This window comes from Mauremys reevesii, linkage group 22 (assembly GCF_016161935.1).
Source record: "Mauremys reevesii isolate NIE-2019 linkage group 22, ASM1616193v1, whole genome shotgun sequence".
In the NCBI taxonomy this organism is placed as follows: Eukaryota; Metazoa; Chordata; order Testudines; family Geoemydidae; genus Mauremys; species Mauremys reevesii.
Window position 1 is genome coordinate 1,518,772 of NC_052644.1, and position 17,572 is coordinate 1,536,343.

General features: G+C 65.6%; 1 protein-coding gene across 4 annotated transcripts; it reads right to left on the reverse strand.

Moving 5' to 3' along the window:
• Window positions 1-1,448: 1,448 nt before the first annotated feature.
• COQ8B (coenzyme Q8B) lies at window positions 1,449-11,279 on the reverse strand. 4 transcript variants are annotated; one of them, XM_039510224.1, is made up of 15 exons: window positions 11,184-11,279; window positions 10,592-10,673; window positions 9,176-9,490; window positions 8,614-8,680; window positions 8,394-8,471; window positions 8,043-8,168; window positions 7,556-7,641; window positions 7,225-7,365; window positions 6,538-6,619; window positions 6,316-6,409; window positions 5,652-5,793; window positions 5,110-5,217; window positions 3,955-4,020; window positions 2,156-2,242; window positions 1,449-1,930 (listed from the first exon to the last, which is right to left on the reverse strand). In XM_039510224.1, exons 2-15 carry the CDS (start codon window positions 10,664-10,666, stop codon window positions 1,646-1,648), a joined length of 1,752 nt encoding a protein of 583 aa, XP_039366158.1. In that variant the 5' UTR covers window positions 10,667-10,673; window positions 11,184-11,279; the 3' UTR covers window positions 1,449-1,645. The 4 variants fall into 4 exon arrangements, 3 of the variants coding, with proteins under 3 accessions (XP_039366158.1, XP_039366157.1, XP_039366159.1); XM_039510223.1 differs by lacking the exons at window positions 10,592-10,673; window positions 11,184-11,279 and adding an exon at window positions 9,867-10,049; XM_039510225.1 differs by lacking the exons at window positions 10,592-10,673; window positions 11,184-11,279 and adding an exon at window positions 9,867-10,015 and having other exon boundaries at window positions 9,176-9,330.
• Between the last annotated feature and the right edge of the window lie 6,293 nt (window positions 11,280-17,572).

Consider the following 17,572-nt stretch of genomic DNA (forward strand, 5'->3'; position numbering starts at 1 on the left):
CCTCCCCAATGCTGGGACCCTCCAGACCCCACTAACACTAAAGACCAATGAATGACCCCGTGGCTAGGAAGCAGCTGCCAGGGCCCAGCCTTGCCCCCCGCCCCATGGGCTCGGCGGAGGAGGGGGCGGTTAGGGTGACCCCCCCATCCTGCTGGCCCAGTCAAGGGAAGCGAGCCGGGTGCTGGGGGGCACAGACGCGGGAGAGCTGAGTTCGCTGCCAGCTCTGCCACCGATGACACGGGCATGTTGGTTCTCTGGGCCTCAGTTTCCCCATCTGAAAAATTGAGATGCCTCTTTGGTTAGACGGTGAGCTCTTTGGGGCAGAGCTTGTCCCGCCGTGTCTGGGCAGGGCCCAAATCTCAGCCGGGGTCTGGCTGGTGCCTGGCCCAACGGGGCCCAGATCTCGGCCGGGGTCTGGGTGGTGCCCAGCGTGACGGGGGCCTGATCTCAGTTGGGGTCTGGGCAGCACCCGGCCCGACGGGGCCCCGATCTCGGCCGGGGTCGATCATTGGTTCTGTGACCTAGGGGATTATTTCAGCATGAGACAGTCAGGTCCGGCTGCGGCCGCCCGGGCGGAGCTGCGGAAAGCGAACCATCTGGAGCTGGGTTCTGCACGTCCTTGCGGTGGGAAAATCTGCTGTGTTCTTGGGAGCTGCCGTGACGTTAGCTGGAAACAAACGCTCAGATTAAAACCAGCTGCCTGCTCCTTGCGTGGCTCCTGGGGAATGGGCCATGGGGCCTGTCCCCTCTGCGGGGCGCTGGCTCCGACCCGGCCCCAGGGCAGGGACTGGCTGGCTCAGGGGGGCAGGCAGTGGGGCCGGGGCTGTCCCCTCTAGCGTAGAAGTCTGTGGCTGGGGCCTAGCAGGGCAACGTGCCAGCTCCCGCAGTTGGCAGAGATGGCAGCGGGAGCTGGCTTCCCGGGGGAGCGCACGGCCGGGAACTCGGCTCCGGCAGGCTGGGCTCCCCGGGGATTCGGCAGTTCCCGGAATCGGCTCCTTCGCGGTGCTGGGAGGCGCTGGCTGGGGCGCTGGGCAGCCGGCCGGGCCCCGTTCGCTCCCTGCTCTGGGGATTGGCCCCAGTCCTGCGCGCCCGGCGGGTGGGGGCTGAAGACGGGAGATCAAAGCCTTGGAAAGAGACCAGAAGCGCCTGCCGCCGTCACGGGGCTGGAATCTGGGACACTGGGATGGTGCAGAGCTGGGGGTGGGAGGGGCTGCAAAGACGGGGGCCCAACGGGGGGGGACCCTAAACTGGGCATCACGTTTGTGTCTTTGCCTGGCTCTGCAGGAACCAGCTGGGGGCCGTAGGACTCTGCCCCCCAAGTGCCCCGCAACCAGCTGGGCCAGCCCTGCCCCCCGCAGCCCTCTCTGTGGGGGCAGCAGTAGCGGGGGAAGGGGGGGCACGACTCGGGGAGGGGGGAGCATCGGGAGAAGAAATCGACAAGGCCCAGCCCAGGTGCCAGGATTTAATGTGCAGGACAGCGACGCTCGCGGGCACGGCCCAGCAGGGCCGCGGGCACAGACGGCCCCCAGAGCTCGGCTGAGTTCCCAGCCCACGGCAGCGAGGGCTCCGGTCGCTCGGGGCTGCAGATCAGCCAGGGGCTGGGTGGAGGGAGGTCTGGTTTGGGGTCCCAGGCCCCGCCCCGGCACTAGGCTCCCCGCTCCCGGGCCCAGTACTGCCCGTAGAGTTCCTGGAAGAGGCCGTGGCAGGGGATGCGGGCGCGCAGGTGGGCGCAGAGCAGGAAGCAGCCGGCCAGCTTGCGGTGCAGGGCGTAGCTCTCCTCGGGGGGCGGCGTCAGCCGGTGGCGCAGCATGACGGGGATCAGGGCCTGCACCCGCCGCGTGGTGCTCTGGGCGCTGAAGTCAAAGAGTCCCGGGGTGGAGAAAGGCTCCCCCAGGATCATCACCGTGTCCACGTGCGCCTCCTCGAACTCCTGGGAACGGGGGGGGGGGGGGGGAGCAGTGACTGGAACAGCCAAGGCCCCCCCAGCTCTGCCGGTGCTCCTCACTCCCGACCCGCAGCCCCTGCTCCCCCGGCCCTGGGCTCCCCTCCCGACCCCCAGCCCTGTTGGTGCCCCTCACCCCTGACTCGCAGCCCCCACCCTCCCAGCCTGGGGTCTCTGCCCGGGCCCCAGCACACACCCAGCCCGGCCGCTCACCTTGGTCTCAAAGCCCGTCACAAACTTCAGGTCTTTGGATTTCTGGAGCACCTTGGCCCTGTCCCCGTCGGCTGCAGCTTTCACCACCTGCGGCAGGGAGGGGCCAGGTGAGAACAAGCTGCAGGGCGCCCCCTAGGGCCAGCCCTGCCTGCCAGGGGAGAGCGCCCCCTGCTGGGTCCCCTCCCCGCAGCACAGCGCCCCCTAGGGCCTCAGGCCAGCACCGACTGCCAGGGGAGAGCGCCCCCTGCTGGGTCCCCTCCCCGCAGAACAGCGCCCCCTAGGGCCAGCCCTGCCTGCCAGGGGAGAGCGCCCCCTGCTGGGTCCCCTCCCCGCAGCACAGCGCCCCCTAGGGCCTCAGGCCAGCACCGACTGCCAGGGGAGAGCGCCCCCTGCTGGGTCCCCTCCCCGCAGCACAGCGCCCCCTAGGGCCTCAGGCCAGCACCGACTGCCAGGGGAGAGTGCCCCCCGCTGGGTCCCCTCCGCAGTGCTGGGTCCTCCCGCAGCACAGCGCCCCCTAGGGTCTCAGGCCAGCACCGACTGCCAGGGGAGAGCGCCCCCTGCTGGGTCTCCTCCCCGCAGCACAGTGCCCCCCTGGCCCCAGGGGAGCGCCCTGCTGAGTCCCGCAGCACAGCGCCCCCTAGGGCCTCAGGCCAGCCCTGCCTGCCAGGGGAGAGCGCCCCCTGCTGGGTCCCCTCCCCGCAGCACAGCGCCCCCTAGGGCCTCAGGCCAGCCCTGCCTGCCAGGGGAGAGCGCCCCCCGCTGGGTCCCCTCCCCCCAGCACAGCGCCCCCTAGTGCCACACTTGTTCCCCCTGCCAGCTGGATTTCCCATGTGGGTCTCCCCCCCCCGGCCCCGACCTGGGCCAGCCCTGCGGAGGTGGCGAGGGGGACGCAGGATCCAGGCCGGGTGGCACCAGGCTGCTCAGGCGCCAGTTCCCACGAATACTCACACAAAGGAGGGTCTACGGGTCACGTGCCCCAAGGGTGCCCAGTTCCTGGCTGCCCATAAACCCCAATTCCCTGAGGCACCCAGCACCGTCACAGACGACAGCCTGGCCCAGTGGGCAGGGCACCTGCCCGGACTCAGGAGTCCTGGGTTCTATTCCCAGCTGTGCCACTGGCCTCAGGCAAGTCCCCGCCCCATGACTCAGATTCCCATCTGTAAAAGGGGGACGACGATCCCAAGTAAAGCACCATTAGCTCCATGGATGAAAAGACGGAACGATGCAGTTGTGTAACATTGGGACCCAGCTGCTGTTCTCTGTTACACAGACCCCGGCCGAGCTCAGGGCCCAGTCGGGCCGGGCGCCGCCCAGACCCCGGCCGAGCTCAGGGGCGCCCGCCAGACCCCGGCGAGATCAGGGCCCGTCGGGCCGGCGCCGCCAGACCCGGCCGAGCTCAGGGCCCCGTCGGGCCGGCGCCGCCCAGACCCGGCGAGCTCAGGGCCTCGTGCGGGCGGCGCCCAGACCCGGGCCGGGCGCCGCCCAGACCCCGATCGAGATCAGGGCCCCGTCGGGCTGGGCGCCGCCCAGACCCCGATCGAGATCAGGGCCCCTTAGCACCAGGCACCGCAGAGAGCATGAGAGACGGCCCCTGCCGCAAAGGGCTCCCAGTCTGAACAGACACAGGGTGGGAGGAGAAACTGAGACACGGGGAGGGGTGCTGACTTGTGCAGAGCTGGGAAGGGAATTCCTAGCCCCCGGCTCCCGCTGCCCCTAACCCCACGGGCTCCGAGGCAATAGCCGGGACATCTCTGATACAGACAGGCAGGCTCCTGCGTGGCGGGCAGGCAGGCCCATACCTCGATGTAGTGATGGGTGAACTCTCTGCTGAAGGGCCGGCTTGCTCCGAAATCCAGCAAGGTCACCTGGAACCAACGACAGAGCGGCTCAGAGCCTGCACTGGGCTGCGGCTCAGGCCTGCTCCGGGCATGGGCACCACCCCAGGAAATGCCAGGAGCGCCTGATTTCGAGCAGGGCCCCACCCCGCACACCTGTGGAACTCGCTGCTGCTGGGCCCTGAGAACGCTGCAGTGGCTGGGGCTCTGCCTGGCACTCGGCCAGAAGGGGTTTTAGCTGATGTGGTTTTTATTGCCCGGGCCACGGAGCGGATCTGCGAGCTAGAGAGCGGACCCGATGAATAATTCAGCCGCAGAGCACGGGTTAGACTGGGATCAATACGCCCCGGGGGACGGAGGGGGAAATGGAGAGGCGGAGAGGCGAGGGAATCGCCCGAGGGTAAAGGAGGAGGATGGGCAGTGCCAGAGGAGAAGCTGAGGTGCTCCTGGCCCCCGCGCCCGAGCGCAGACAGCTCCGATGGACGTGTGGTGGGAAGCTCTGGCCCCGGGCTCCCCGCGGCAGGATCGCAGTGTGGGGGAGCTGTTTGGATTTCAGTCGGCAGGGCCAATGGGCTGGGCAGCTTCCCACGTTTCAAAGGGCCCGTCGCGATCAGCCCATCTGACCCGCACACGCCGGAGAATGGCGCCTGGCCGTCCCCGCGCTCCTGGATGGGCTCCAGGCTGCCGGGCCCCTACAGGCCAGGGAGGGGTCGGGTGACTACTACGTGTATTATGGTCGCCTCTAAAGGCTAGGGTCCAGGGGGGCGATTACTATGTATATTACAGTAGCCCCTAAAAGCCTGGGTTGGGGGGCAACTCTTACATGTATTAGGGTAGCTCCTGGAGGCCAGGGTTCTGGGGGGGGGCAATTACGATGTGTATTCCGGTAGTCCCTGGGTTGGGGGCGATTACTACGTGTATTACGGTGACTAGCCCCCCCCACACACACACCCACACCCTGGTGGGGCCCTGGATGGCAAACGCGAGGGGCAGAACTGTGGAAATGGGGCCGGGGGGCTCCCCCCAGGATGGCTGGCATGGGCTCACCCGCTCCCCTGCAGAGCATGCCCCCGCTCCCCCCACGGCCGCGCCCGCCCCCGGCCGCGGCCCAGGCCCCACCTGGTGCTTGCCAGCGTCGTAGAAGAAGTTGGCCCAGTTGGCGTCCGTCTGCATGAAGCGGAAGTGGAAGAGCTCCCGCAGGCTGAGGTGCAGGACGTTGAGACAGATCTGGGGGGGCAGCGGAGTTACTGGCATGTGGGCGGTGCCTGGGGACCCCCGGGATCGCAGGCACATTCTCAGCAGCAGTATGGGAGCTTCGACCGGGGCCCTGCCGTGCCAGGCCCTGCACCACAGGGTCACAATCCCCACGCTGCAGACCCGGAGATGCAGGGACTGGCTCCAGGTCACGCAGCAGCTTAGACACAGAGCCAGAACCCAGGAGTCCTGGCTCCCAGCTCCTGCTCTAACCACAAGACCCCACTCCCCTCCCAGAGCCAGGGACAGAACCCAGGAGTCCGGACTCCCAGCCCCCCTGCTCTACCCACTAGACCCCACTCCCCTCCCAGAGCCAGAACCCAGGATTCCTGGCTCCCAGCCCCTGCTCTAACCACTAGCCCCCACCGCCCCGGGGCGCAGCCCAGCTGCCATGCTCGTCCCCTCACCTCATTCCGGACGTCCTGGGGCAGCTCCTGGCACTGATCCAGGGGGACGCCGCTCCCCAGCTCCATGGTCAGCACCCGCTGCGTCGTCAGCTCGCCCACCACCCTGGGCACCTCGAAGAAAGGGTCGCCGGCCAGGAGCTGCCTGGGGGTCAGCAGGACGCCGCTGGCTACCCCTGCTCTGCCAGCCACGAGCCCCCAGCCCCCCACCCCCAGCTCTGAGCTGGCAGGATGCTGCTTCTAGGGGGCTGGGCAGCCCTGCTGGGGGGGGCAAGCAGGAGCCCACAGGTGGCTTAGCTCAGTTGGAGCAGTGCATGCTGGGACATGGAGTCCCCGGGGTGCCGCCCCGCTAACACAGGAACAGTGCACGCTGGGACACGGAGTCTCCAGCAACCCCCCACCCCGCTAACACAGGAGCAGTGCATGCTGGGACATGGAGTGCCCAGGGCCCCCCCCAGCTAACGCAGGAGCAGTGCATGCTGGGACACAGAGTGTGCACACACCCCCATGCAGGAGCAGTGCATGCTGGGACACAGGGTGTGCACACCCCCCCATGCAGGAGCAGTGCATGCTGCACTGAATGTGGGCTGGGGGGCCAGGACCCTGCTGCCAGCCCACAGCCCCTCCCTGGGGGCGCAGCTCGCGGGGGGCCCGGCCCGGCCGGTACCTGAAGCTCCGGGCGCAGTCGGCCTCGCGCCGGTAGTCACACTCCCACTCCAGCTCTCGCTGCAGCACCCGCAGCGTGTTGTCAGCAAAGAGGCCTGGGGAGGGCAGAGGGGAGTGAGGTCATGGGGGAATCTCCCCTGCAGCCCCCGAGAGAAGGGGGCCGCAGAAGAGCAAGCCACGCCCAGGGGAGGGGGCAGGCGAGACGCCCGGTGCAGCCCCTTACCCGCCGGGAGCACCGCGCTGAGCCTCAGCAGCGCCAGCAGGTTCTCCACGTCGCTCCGGATGCTCTGGGCTATGCCCGGGTACTGTGGGGAGGGAGAGAGAGGCGCTGGCTCGGAGAACGGGGGGGGGGCAGGCACCCCCCTGCTCGGAGCCCTTCCCAACCCCCGCCTGCCAGAACAGCCAGGCCACTGCCCCACTCAGGAGAAACTGAGGTACCCGGAAGGGAAGGGAGCTAATTAAGGTCACAAAGCAAGGCAGTAACAGAACTAGGAATAGAACCCAGGAGTCCTGGCTCCCAGCCAGCCCCCCCGCTCTAACCATTAATCCCCACTCCCCTCCCAGAGCTGGGATAGAACCCAGGAGTCCTGGCTCCCAGCCAGCCCCCCCCCGCTCTAACCACTAATCCCCACTCCCCTCCCAGAGCCAGGGAGAGAACCCAGGAGTCCTGGCTCCCAGCCCCCCCGTGCTCTAACCACTAGACCCCACTCCCCTCCCAGAGCTGGGGACAGAAGCCAGGAGTCCTGGCTCCCAGCCCCCCCATCTAACCACTAGACCCCACTCCTCTCCCAGAGCCAGGGAGCGAACCCAGGAGTCCTGGCTCCCAGGCCCCCTGTTCTAACCTCTCCCTCATGCTCCCTCTGTAATTGGCCCCAGCTACCCTGAAGCTGCCACCCAAGGTGCCGCTCACCTGGATCTTCATGGCCACCTCCGTCCCGTCGCGGAGCACCCCAAGGTGCACCTGGCCGATGGACGCCGCTGCGAAGGGCGTCTCCTCAAAGGAGGCCACCTTCTCCCGCCAGTCCTGCCCCAGCTCCTCTGCCAGCACCCTCTGAAACGCCGGGGGGAGAGAGACGCTCAGCCAGTGTCCTGCCCTGGGGACACGCCGGAGCGTCTCGTCTCTAGGGCGCCGGCTCCACAGGCCTGGGGGATCTCAGGCCCGTTGCCAGCAGGACGCCTCAGGGGCAACCGGGCTCTCCCTGACCCCCCGGGACACACGCTGTGGGGCGGCCGTCACTCACCCTGGTCTGCCAGGCCGGCATGAAGTCCGCGCTCTGCCGCACCCGCGCGAAGATCCGCTGCAGCTGGGGACTGAGGAAGCTGTTATCTGTGGGGAGAGGGGGGCTGGTCAGCGGGGTGCTCCGGGGCCTGGACACCCCCCCACGGCCACCTGCCAGACTCAGCCCCCGGGAGAGGCAGCCGAGAGCCCCCCCGGCTCCCTGCCCCCCATCGCTGCTCGAACCCCCCTGCTCTGTACCCTGGGCCCCTATGTCAGTCACTCCGTCCCTATGGGCCCTGGGGGGCAGGGAATACTCAGCATTGGGTGCTATGGGGTGGATCTCAGGGGGCCGATCCTGCCCCAGAGCTGCACAGAGGGTCCCGAGCGTCACTACCCAGCCCGTGACATTTGTGTGCCCGGCGTGCGGGGCTCTCTGTGCACACCCGGCCCCTCCAGGGATGGGCCCTTCCCCAGGGCTGAGGGGAGGCCGGGCGGGGCCGGGCACCCACCTTGGATACTCAGCATCTGCCCGATCTTGAGGGCGGCACCCCGCACCTTGCACAGCGTGTCCACGATCCGCGCCGCGTTGGCCTCCGACAGGAAGGGGCTGGAGCCCAGGACGGAGCCGCTGCCGTCTGCGCAAAGGGGGCAGGGAGTGAGGTGGGGGGGTCCTAGGGCTGGCTCCTCGGGGGGCTGACACCCACATCTCAGCGGCCCCCAGCCCCCATGGGAGACCAATGGGCCAGCAACCCAGCCCCCTGACCCCCCTCTGCCCCCTGCCCCAGCGGCGTACGGGCCACGGGGACCCAGTCTCCAGGGCTGCCCCTTTGACAGCCAGGCAGAGCCAGCCCCCAACTTACCCCTCGGCTTCGTCTCCCCATTGAGCGAGTTCTTGGCCACCTCTGCCAGGGCCCCGATGCCCAGCCCCACCGCCAGACCTGGGGAGAGAGGCACGGGTCGGGGGCTGCTGCTCGGGGGGCTGGGCAGAGGGGGCGAGGCCAGGGCAGGGACAGGGACAGGGACAGGGACAGGGACACGGACACCCCCCTCCCCCCAGCCCTGGGCTCTCGCGGACTCTACCTCCGAAGCTGGCGAGCCGACCGACGCGCGACGCAGGCACCGTCCGCTCCCGGGCTCTCTCACTGAGCTGGTGGGAAGAGAAGAGGGGCAGGGCTGTGGGGGGGCATCGTGTCCAGAGGGGGAGAGTGCAGGTCTGTGACGTGGGGGCTCCGTTCCCAGCTCCACCACTGCCCCTGCCCGGTGACCCTCGGGAAGTCCCTGTCCCGCCTCGTGCCTCAGTTTCCCCTCTCGCCTCACCCCGTGTCGATCTGCGCACTCCTTGGGGCGGGGCCCTGATCTTGGTGGGGGTCTACATGGGCTACCGTAATGCACCTAATAACACGCTTCGAGATCTGCAGTCAGAGCTCCGTACACAGCAAATGTTTAGAAACAACGCCCAGGATTTTAGTACGTGCTGAGGCCCCTTTAAGGTGTCCCAAGCACACACACACCCCCAGCCCCTTTTTGGCTGTCCTGGACCAAGAGTCTATTTAAAAGACACCCCCCCAGCCCCCTTTCCCCGGACAGCACTCCCACCCTGTGCCTGCGTCCCCCCCGGCATCTCCCACTGACCCCTCCTCACCTTCTGCCTAGGAGCCCCAGCCGCCTCCTCCGGGCCCACCTTCCGCCTGGCCTCCCGGGCTCTGCGGATGTCGTCGGCCGCGAGGGCTCCCAGCGCCGCGTCTTGGTGGAAAAGCCGGCCGGGGCCGAGACCGGGGCACCCGGAGCGGGTGTGTGCTGCGGGCATGGGGGGAGGAGCTGACTGGCCAGAAGCCCTCAGAGCTGGGGGGGGTCCCCCTAACACAGACACGTCTGGGGGCTGCTGGGGGGCCCCGTTTGGACCCGATGTGCCACCTCTCTTCCTTGGGACGAGCTCCTGGGGGCCCCAGACTCCTGCCTGGAACAGGAGAATCAAGGAATGTGTCTGTGCGTGTGTGCATCCGTGCACAAGTGTGCGTTCGGGTATGAGCGTGTGCGAGTGTGCATCCGTGCGAGTGTGAGAGGAGCTTGCCCTGAATTCCCTTCACACGACCCCATGGCAGGTCACGGGCACTGTCTGAACCAACCCACCCACCCTTTCCCTTGCGGAAACCCGGAGGGCGACAGGGAAGAGCCAGCGTCCCAGCGCACCCTGCGTGAGGGCGTCCGGGGTGGAAACACTGGTGGACTGTCACCCCCCAGGGCGGGGAGAAGGGCTGGCTACTGGGCCAGCCCTCACAGGGTCTGGATGGGTACAAGGGGATACAGCACCAAGCGCGGGACCAGAGACGTACCAGTAGAGAGAGACATGGATGGACAGATGGAGACGGGATGGCTGGAGACGGGGTGGACGAATGGATACACACTGGGAAGAGAGGGACGGATGGGTGGATGGGTGGGACGGATGGATGGGGGATGGCTGGAGATGGGGTGGACGGGTGCATAGACACGGGCCGGAGAGGGGAGCGGGAGCTGGGCGGACAGGGGCTGGAGGGAGGGATGGGGGCGGATGGAGATGGGAGGGCTGGAGGGATGGACGGGGTGGGTCAGAAGGAGGGCGGGGGCGGACGGGCGGGCGGGGCTGGAGGGATGGATGGGGGACGGATGGAGACGGGCCGGGGGCCGGACGGGCGGGGGCTGGAGGGATGGATGGGGATGGAAGGAGACGGGCCGGGGACGGACGGGCGGGGCTGGAGGGATGGACGGGGGTCGGAAGGAGACGGGCCGGGGACGGACGGGCGGGGGCTGGAGGATGGATGGGGGTCGGAAGGAGACGGGCCGGGGCCGGACGGGTGGGGCTGGAGGATGGACGGGGATGGAAGGAGACGGGCCGGGGCCGGACGGGCGGGGCTGGAGGGATGGATGGGGGTCGGAAGGAGACGGGCCGGGGCCGGACGGGTGGGGGCTGGAGGATGGACGGGGGCCGGACGGGCGGGGCCGGGCTGCGTGTGCCGACAGGCCGAGGGCCCCACAGTCCCTGACCCCGCGTGTGCGGCGCCCGCCCGGCCGGGTCACTCACCCTGCGTCGGGCTGGGGCCCCCCCCCGCACCGCGCCCCCGGCGCCCCGCAGCGCCCCCCGCACCTCCGGCCACATGCTGCACCTGCGGGGGGGCAAAGGTCACTGGCCCTGCCTAGCACCCCCACGGCCCCTGCCCCGGGCGGCCCCTCCCCAGCCCCTCCCCACCCCGGGTGGCCCCTCCCCAATACCGGCCCTCCCCACGGCCCCTGCCCCGGGCGGCCCTCCCCACAGCCCTCCCCACCCCGGGGCGGCCCCTCCCCACAGCCCTTCCCCCAATACTGGCCCCTCCCCACCCGGGACCAGCCCCTCGCCCACCGCCCCTCCCCCCCGGACCGGCCCCTCCCCCACCCCCGGCCCGGCCCCTCCCCCACAGACCCTCCCCCCAATACCGGCCCTTCCCCCACCCCGGGACTGGCCCCCGCCCTTCCCCCCACGGCCCCTCGGCCCAGGACCAGCCGGGACCAGCCCCTCCCACGGCCCCTGCCCCCGGGGCGGCCCCTCGCCCACAGCCCCTCCCCCACCCCGGGGCGGCCCCTCCCCCACGGCCCCTCCCCCACCCGCGGCCCCCGCGGGGGTCGCTCCTGGTTCTCACCCGGGTCCGCCGCCGCGCGCCGGCTCCTGCTGCAGCCTCCGCTTCCAGGTTCAGTGGGGCCCCGCCCCCCTCCGGCCGAGAGGAGCCAATCAGGGCCCTGCCTCGCGTGACTGCCGCCACGGACAGCCAATGGGAGGAGCGAGAAGGGGCGAGGCCCCGCCTCCGGCTGGGGTCTGGGAGCGCTCACGTGTGTTGTTGGGGCGGGGCAATGCACGCGCGTGTGCACACGGGCCGACCCCTTGCACTCTCGTGGCACACTCGTCACACACTTTGTGGCCCCTTCCACACTCACGGCGACAGGGCATGGTCATTGCAGGGGGGAGGGGCGGGTAGCTCAGCGGCTCGAGCACTGGCCCTGGGCTGGGAGTTCAATCCTCGAGGGGGGCGCTTAGGGGGTAAAAATCTGTCTGGGGATTGGCCCGGCCGTGAGCCGGGGGTGGGTCCCTTCCACCCCTGAGATTCTGTGAGTCTATGACACACTAATCGCACACTCCCCGGTTCATTGCACACTTGCTGGTTCATTGCACACTATGACACACTAATCGCACACTCCCCGGTTCATTGCATGCTCACTGGCCCATTGCACACTATGACACTAATCGCACACTCCCCAGTTCATTGCACACTCACTGGTTCATTGCACACTAGTCACACACTCCCCAGGTCATTGCACACTCACTGGCCCATTGCACACTATGACACACTAATCACACACTCCCCGGTTCATTGCACACTCGCTGGTTCATTGCACACTAATCACACACTCCCCAGGTCATTGCACACTCACTGGCCTATTGCACACTTGCCCAGCTCCTTGTTCACTCCATGATGCTGCCCATGGGGTCCTGGTCAGCCCCAGGGCCAGTGGCTGGATTCAGGCCTGTGCAGAGCTGGGATGTGGCTGACCCTGTCCCTGGGGTACCCTCCCCTCCCTCCCCCCAGCACGGTTTGGGCTGAAAGGTTAAAAACTACAATACTCTTGTCCAGGCACCTGGGGGTGAAAGGGCGAATTGGGGAGACCCCGGCTCTGCCCCCCCAAGAGACAAAGGCCTCCCAGGCCCCAGCTCCCTGCACGTGTGACCTTTGCAGAGTCTGTGCGTTACGCCACAGCAAAACTGGGGCCATGTTGTCACTGGGCCACACATGAAGGCTGCTCCGAACTCCAGGGCAGGGAGGACTCTGAGGAGACGAGAACCCATCCCCAAAGTCCATCCCCATCCCCTGGCCACCTGAGCAAAAGGAGAATCGCCATTAGCAGTATGGGACTTATGACACTAGAAAAGGTCCATCAATGGCTATTAGCCAGGCTGGGCAGGGATGGTGTCCCTGGCCTCTGTTTGCCAGAAGCTGGGAATGGGGACAGGGATGGATCACTTGATGATTTCCTGTTCTGTTCATTCCCTCTGGGGCGCCTGACATTAGCCACTGTCAGCAGACAGGAGACTGGGCTAGATGGACCTTTGGTCTGGCCAGGCATGGACGTTCTTATGTTCACAGATGAGCATTTCGGATTGCAACACACCCACACACCGAGCAGGGCTCAGCCCTCCAGCCGGGGGCAGCAGGGACGGACACACACACACACACACACACGGGGTGGGAACGAGGGATACACACAGCCAGCGCCGCCTGTCTCATCTGAGGACCTCAAAGCAAGACAAGGACCCAAGGAGAGACAAGACAATCTCCAATCACCCTTGTGTGAGACACAGTGAGGCCAGGCGAACCCCTGGGGCGGGAATGGAGACCCTGGCTTGGAGCTGAATAGTGTGTGTGTGTGTGTGTGTGTGTCCCTGCTGCCCCCTCCCGGAGGGGCTGAGCCCTGCTCTCTGTGTGTGTGAGAGATGACACCAGAGTTATGGGACCTGCACAAGAAGGAACAGATGGACTCAAATCTGAGGCAAAGACCCTGATTTATGCACTCCTTTCATTCCAGATGTGTGGAATTAGGACACAATTACCCCTCCCCCAACCTTTCCTCCTAATGAAAACTAAGGACTAAGGCTGTTGGACAGAACCAGGAACACTCCACCCACAGAGCCAGGGACAGAACCCAGGAGTCCTGGCTCCCAGCCCCCACCCACTCTAACCACTAGACCCCCCTCCCCTCCCAGAGCTGAGGAGAGAACCCAGGAGTCCTGGCTCCCAGGCCCCCTGCTCTAACCACTAGATCCCACTCCCCTCCCAGAGCCGGGGACAGAACCCAGGAGACCCCCCAAGAACTGCATGACACACAACACTCATGAGATTTTTGTTTTTAATAATATATTTTGGAATCTTATTTGTGGTTCTGGTTTCGGAGCCTGCAGCCTGCAGGCGCTTCATGTTTACAAGCTGTTCTCCAAGCCCGCCGGGCTAGCAACTTCCTTTTGATTCAAAATAAGAATGAAAGCCTAGAGTCTCAGGGATTGCCCCGTGACTCCAGGCGCTGGGGCTTGACGAGAGAGCCCAAATAGCAGAAGACTAGTGTCAAACTTGCAGGAGCTGGCCGCTCTGTGACGGAGAAGGCAGATGAATCAGGCAGTGTGGCCAACTCCCGGGATTTTGTCCCAAGCCTTGTAGTCTGTAGTCAGGGGTTATGTGAGAATCTCCATTCGGGAAGGGTTAAAACCTGCCCCTTTGAACGCAGCGGGAGTTTGTCACTGATGTCAGGAGTCCAGCCTGTTTCTCGCAGGCGGCAGCAGGAAAGGGCTTTGAAACGGGACTTGAGTGGTAAGCAGAGGCTGGGATACCAGCAGGCAAATCAACAGGACCCCCCATAATAACAATGGGGATTGGAAAGCCCATCTCAGGAGATTGGGGAGCCTGACGCGTGGTGAAAACCCCTCGGGATTTGGGGCGTGAGCTTCGTGAAATGAAATCCCGGGATTTTAAACAGAATCTTGGGATTTTGGGTGCCCCAGCGTGCGAGTTGTGAGCCCTCGGGGATGGGGATGCTGGAAAGACCAGGGCGTAAGGGACGTTGGCCCCGCTGTGCCGGGGTGCGCTTATCCCGGGGCCGGGCACAGGACGCGCCGTGCTGCCGGCAGGACTGGACCCAACCAGTGTCCGGTCTCCCGGTGGTCCCGAGCGCTCGCCACCCCCTGGCACCCTCCACATTTTGCTTTGTTCTGCCCCATTTTCCTGTCGCCAGCTCAGCAAAACAGTCTCCAGGCTTCCCCGGCCCCAGGCCTCTCCTGCCTTCTGGCCTTTAAACGGGCCAGGGTCAGTCTAAAAATAACACAAACAAGAGTTAAAAACAAGCTCCAAGCCCCCTGGCCAGTTTCTGTGGTTTGCCCATGACACTTGCGGGCTGTTTTTAACGACACGCTGCCGGTTCCCGCCACGAAAGCCCCAGACAAACCCGGGCAAGTGACTAACCGTGTCGTCAGTGTCACTCTTCCCCCGGTAATGAAAGTGCACAAAATAAAATACACCTGGGCCAGAAAAACATCTGGCGGGATTTCCCCTCCGCTCTCGTTCTAGGAAGCTCTGCTTTTACCTGTGACAACGGCAGGTTTTTAAACAATCGGACGTGAGTTTCTGCAGCTCATGGCGTCCCACGTGAGACGCGAAGGGCTTTTCGACACACACGGGTTGTACTGTGTAAGGGTCCCTGGCCGGAGGCTGCGTTCAGATCGTAAGATCCCAGGGCTGTCTGGCTGTCTGCGTGTCCCTCTGAAGCCTGGATGTTGGAGACAGGGGTAGCGCCCTGGTGCGGCTGCTTCTTCCCATCCCAGCAGGGCTTTTTTGAGAAACAGGAGCTGGTTTATGGAAGAATCTTCCATCGACCTCGCCGTGTCTACGCTGGGTCGGCTCACGGGCGTGGATCTTGCCCCCCGCTCGATCAGTTAAAATCCCAGCCCAAACCGGCCCTTCCACTGGCACGGGACACAGACCGCGTGTGGGTCGGTGACAGAAGCAGCTGACTGCAGCCGACGCCTGGAACTTCGCATTTCCTGGCTCCTGCTGTCCTGGTTTCAGAACCGCCACACGAGGGACTTTGCGGGAGGAAGTCCTGGCCAGGGCCCGGCTCCTCCTGACAAGAGAGATTTCAAAAGCCAACCTCAGCGTGCCCAGAGTTTGGCGCATGGAAATTGCATCAGGCCAGAGCCTCTGGCCGCGTTTGCCGATGACCCAGGCCGCTGGCGAGGGTGGAGACCGGCTCGCTGCCAAGGCCCCACCCGCAATGAGGAGGAAGCGATGCCGTCTCACGCCGCGCCCGTGGGGTGGGGTCCGGACCAGGCTGCCGTGTGCTGACGCCACTGGTGGAAGTGCTGACGCCGGCCGCTGAGCAAGGGGCTGCCGGGCGGGGTTCATCCCGTCTGACGCCCGCCCCATTGCTTGGTGACTAACGTGCCCCAATGCAGTCACCCCTGGGGGGCACCCGCAGCCCCGCGTGAGTCACCGCCCGTCTCCCTCTCCCACGGTCCCTCTGCCAGCTACTGCGGGGCGGGCGCTGGGGGAAGCCGCGGTGCCACTGGGCTGTCGCATAAGAGGCCACAGCTGGTGCCGGCTGCCACATGGGGCAGGCGATTCAGCCCTCAGCCCGACCGGCGCCTGCCCAGGCGTCTCCCTTTCCTCGGCAGCTGCTGGGAAGTGAACCACAGGCCCGTGGCCATCACTGGCCGGCTGCTGGTGCAGAGATACTTGCCTTGGGACGGACTTTCCTTGGGAAGGGAGGGGCCAGGTTCAGCCTCAAACAGCGCCGCTCGCTTGTCCTGTGCGGTGGGGGGAACCAGGCAGTGTCCAGAGCCTGGGGCTGGCGTTCATGGGGAGTGTGACGGTTCGGTCACAGAAACCCCCTTGGGACTGTCACCTGACGTGCTGGAAATGCCTCTGAGCCCGTTTTCCCTGCCAGCCTGGGACTCCAGAACCCGCCTGGTTGAGCCAGACACGCCAGCCTGCTGCAGCCCAGACCAGGTGTGAACCACGCCCCAAAGCTCCAGACTTTAACCAAAAACTGCTCAGCAGGTCACCTGTCTCCAGCACCCAGACACCCAGCTCCCAACGGGGTCCAAACCCCAAATGAATCCGTTTTACTCGGTATAAAGCTTAGACAGGGTGAACTCAGAAACTGTCCGGTCTCTGTATCACTGGTAGAGATACACACAGCTGTTTGCTCCCCCAGGTATCAGTCACTTGCTCTGGGTTAATTAATAAACAAAAGTGATTTTATGAAGTATAAACAGTAGCGTTAAGTGGTTCCAAGTAACAGACAGAACAAAGTAAGTTACCAGCAAAATAAAGCAAAACACGCAAGTCTGAGCCTAATATGTAAAGAAACTGAATCCAGGTAAATCTCCCCCTCAGAGATGCTCCAATCCGCGTCTCCTCCCTAGCCTGGCCCGATCCTTCCCCGGTAACAGCCCGTGTTAGCCCAGCTCAGGTGGTGCCTAGGGGGGTTCTCATGGCTGCAGCCCCCTTGTTCTGCTCCACCCCCGTTTACAGCTTTGGCCCAAGGCGGGAATCCTTTGTCTCTCTGGGCCCCCCCCCCCAATGGAAAAGCCCCAGGTTTAAGATGGATTCCAGCACCAGGTGACATGGTCACATGTCCTGTGGGGACCCCCCCCCCCCCGCCTCCATCCTTCCGGCCTGACTCCCAGGAAGAGTTGGGAGTAAACAGCCATTTACACCCAATTGTCCTGTGGGAGCCGTCAAGATTCCAAGCCACCATTCGTGGCCCCACTTTGCATAATGACAATAGGCCTCAGGGTTCCCAGTTCCAGATACAGGCCTGGTCCGTGGCGGGAGCTTTGTCCCGACCCCTCACCAGAGCCCTTTCGCATGGAGCATATTCCAGTTACATCGTCTTCTCCCAGCTGGTTTTGAAAAGAGGTTAGATGGGGTGGTATTGGGGGGAGGGGGGGGCTGGGAGCCAGGACTCCTGGGTTCCATTTCCAGCCCTGGGACGACTGTGGGGTCGTGGTTAGAGCAGGGGGCTGCGGGTCAGGACTCTGCTCCCAGCTCTGCGACTCCCTTGCCGCATGGCCGGGGGTAAAGGCCTCAGGTTCCCCCGCCGTAGAACGGACACGGCGCTCGGCGCCGGCGTGGGAGCTTTGACACCGACGCTGCGTGAGCGATTCCTATTCCTGGTATTACCACTGACCCCTCCCCCAGCCACGGAGCAGGGCCCTGCCGTGCTCGGCGCTGCACGTAAGCCCTGCAGGGATTCCTTTCCCCTGCGCTCCGAGAGCTGCCGAGGGCGAAGCCGGCAGCTGGAAATCGAGTCCATGTAACGTTCCACATTTCACTCCCGAGCCTCCCCCCACCCCCGCCAAGTCTGGTGCTTTTACACCTCCGGCTTCCTTTTTCAAATCGGTTTTCTCCCCCCCCTCCACCCCCGTTGCTGCCTGAAAGACCCACACAAAACAGCGAGGGCAGCGGTGAAACTGACACACAGCGCTGGC

What these genes read in the sequence shown, in the direction of transcription:
- COQ8B (XM_039510223.1), bottom strand. Translation starts at nt 10,016, where the DNA reads ATGCACCCGTCCACCCCATCTCCAGCCATCCCCCATCCATCCGTCCCA. An exon ending in ATCCATGTCTCTCTCTACTG is followed by an intron (nt 9,491 to 9,866) that starts GTACGTCTCTGG and finishes CTCCTGTTCCAG; the next exon opens with GCAGGAGTCTGGGGCCCCCA. An exon ending in GACTGCGCCCGGAGCTTCAG is followed by an intron (nt 5,794 to 6,315) that starts GTACCGGCCGGG and finishes GCTGACCCCCAG; the next exon opens with GCAGCTCCTGGCCGGCGACC.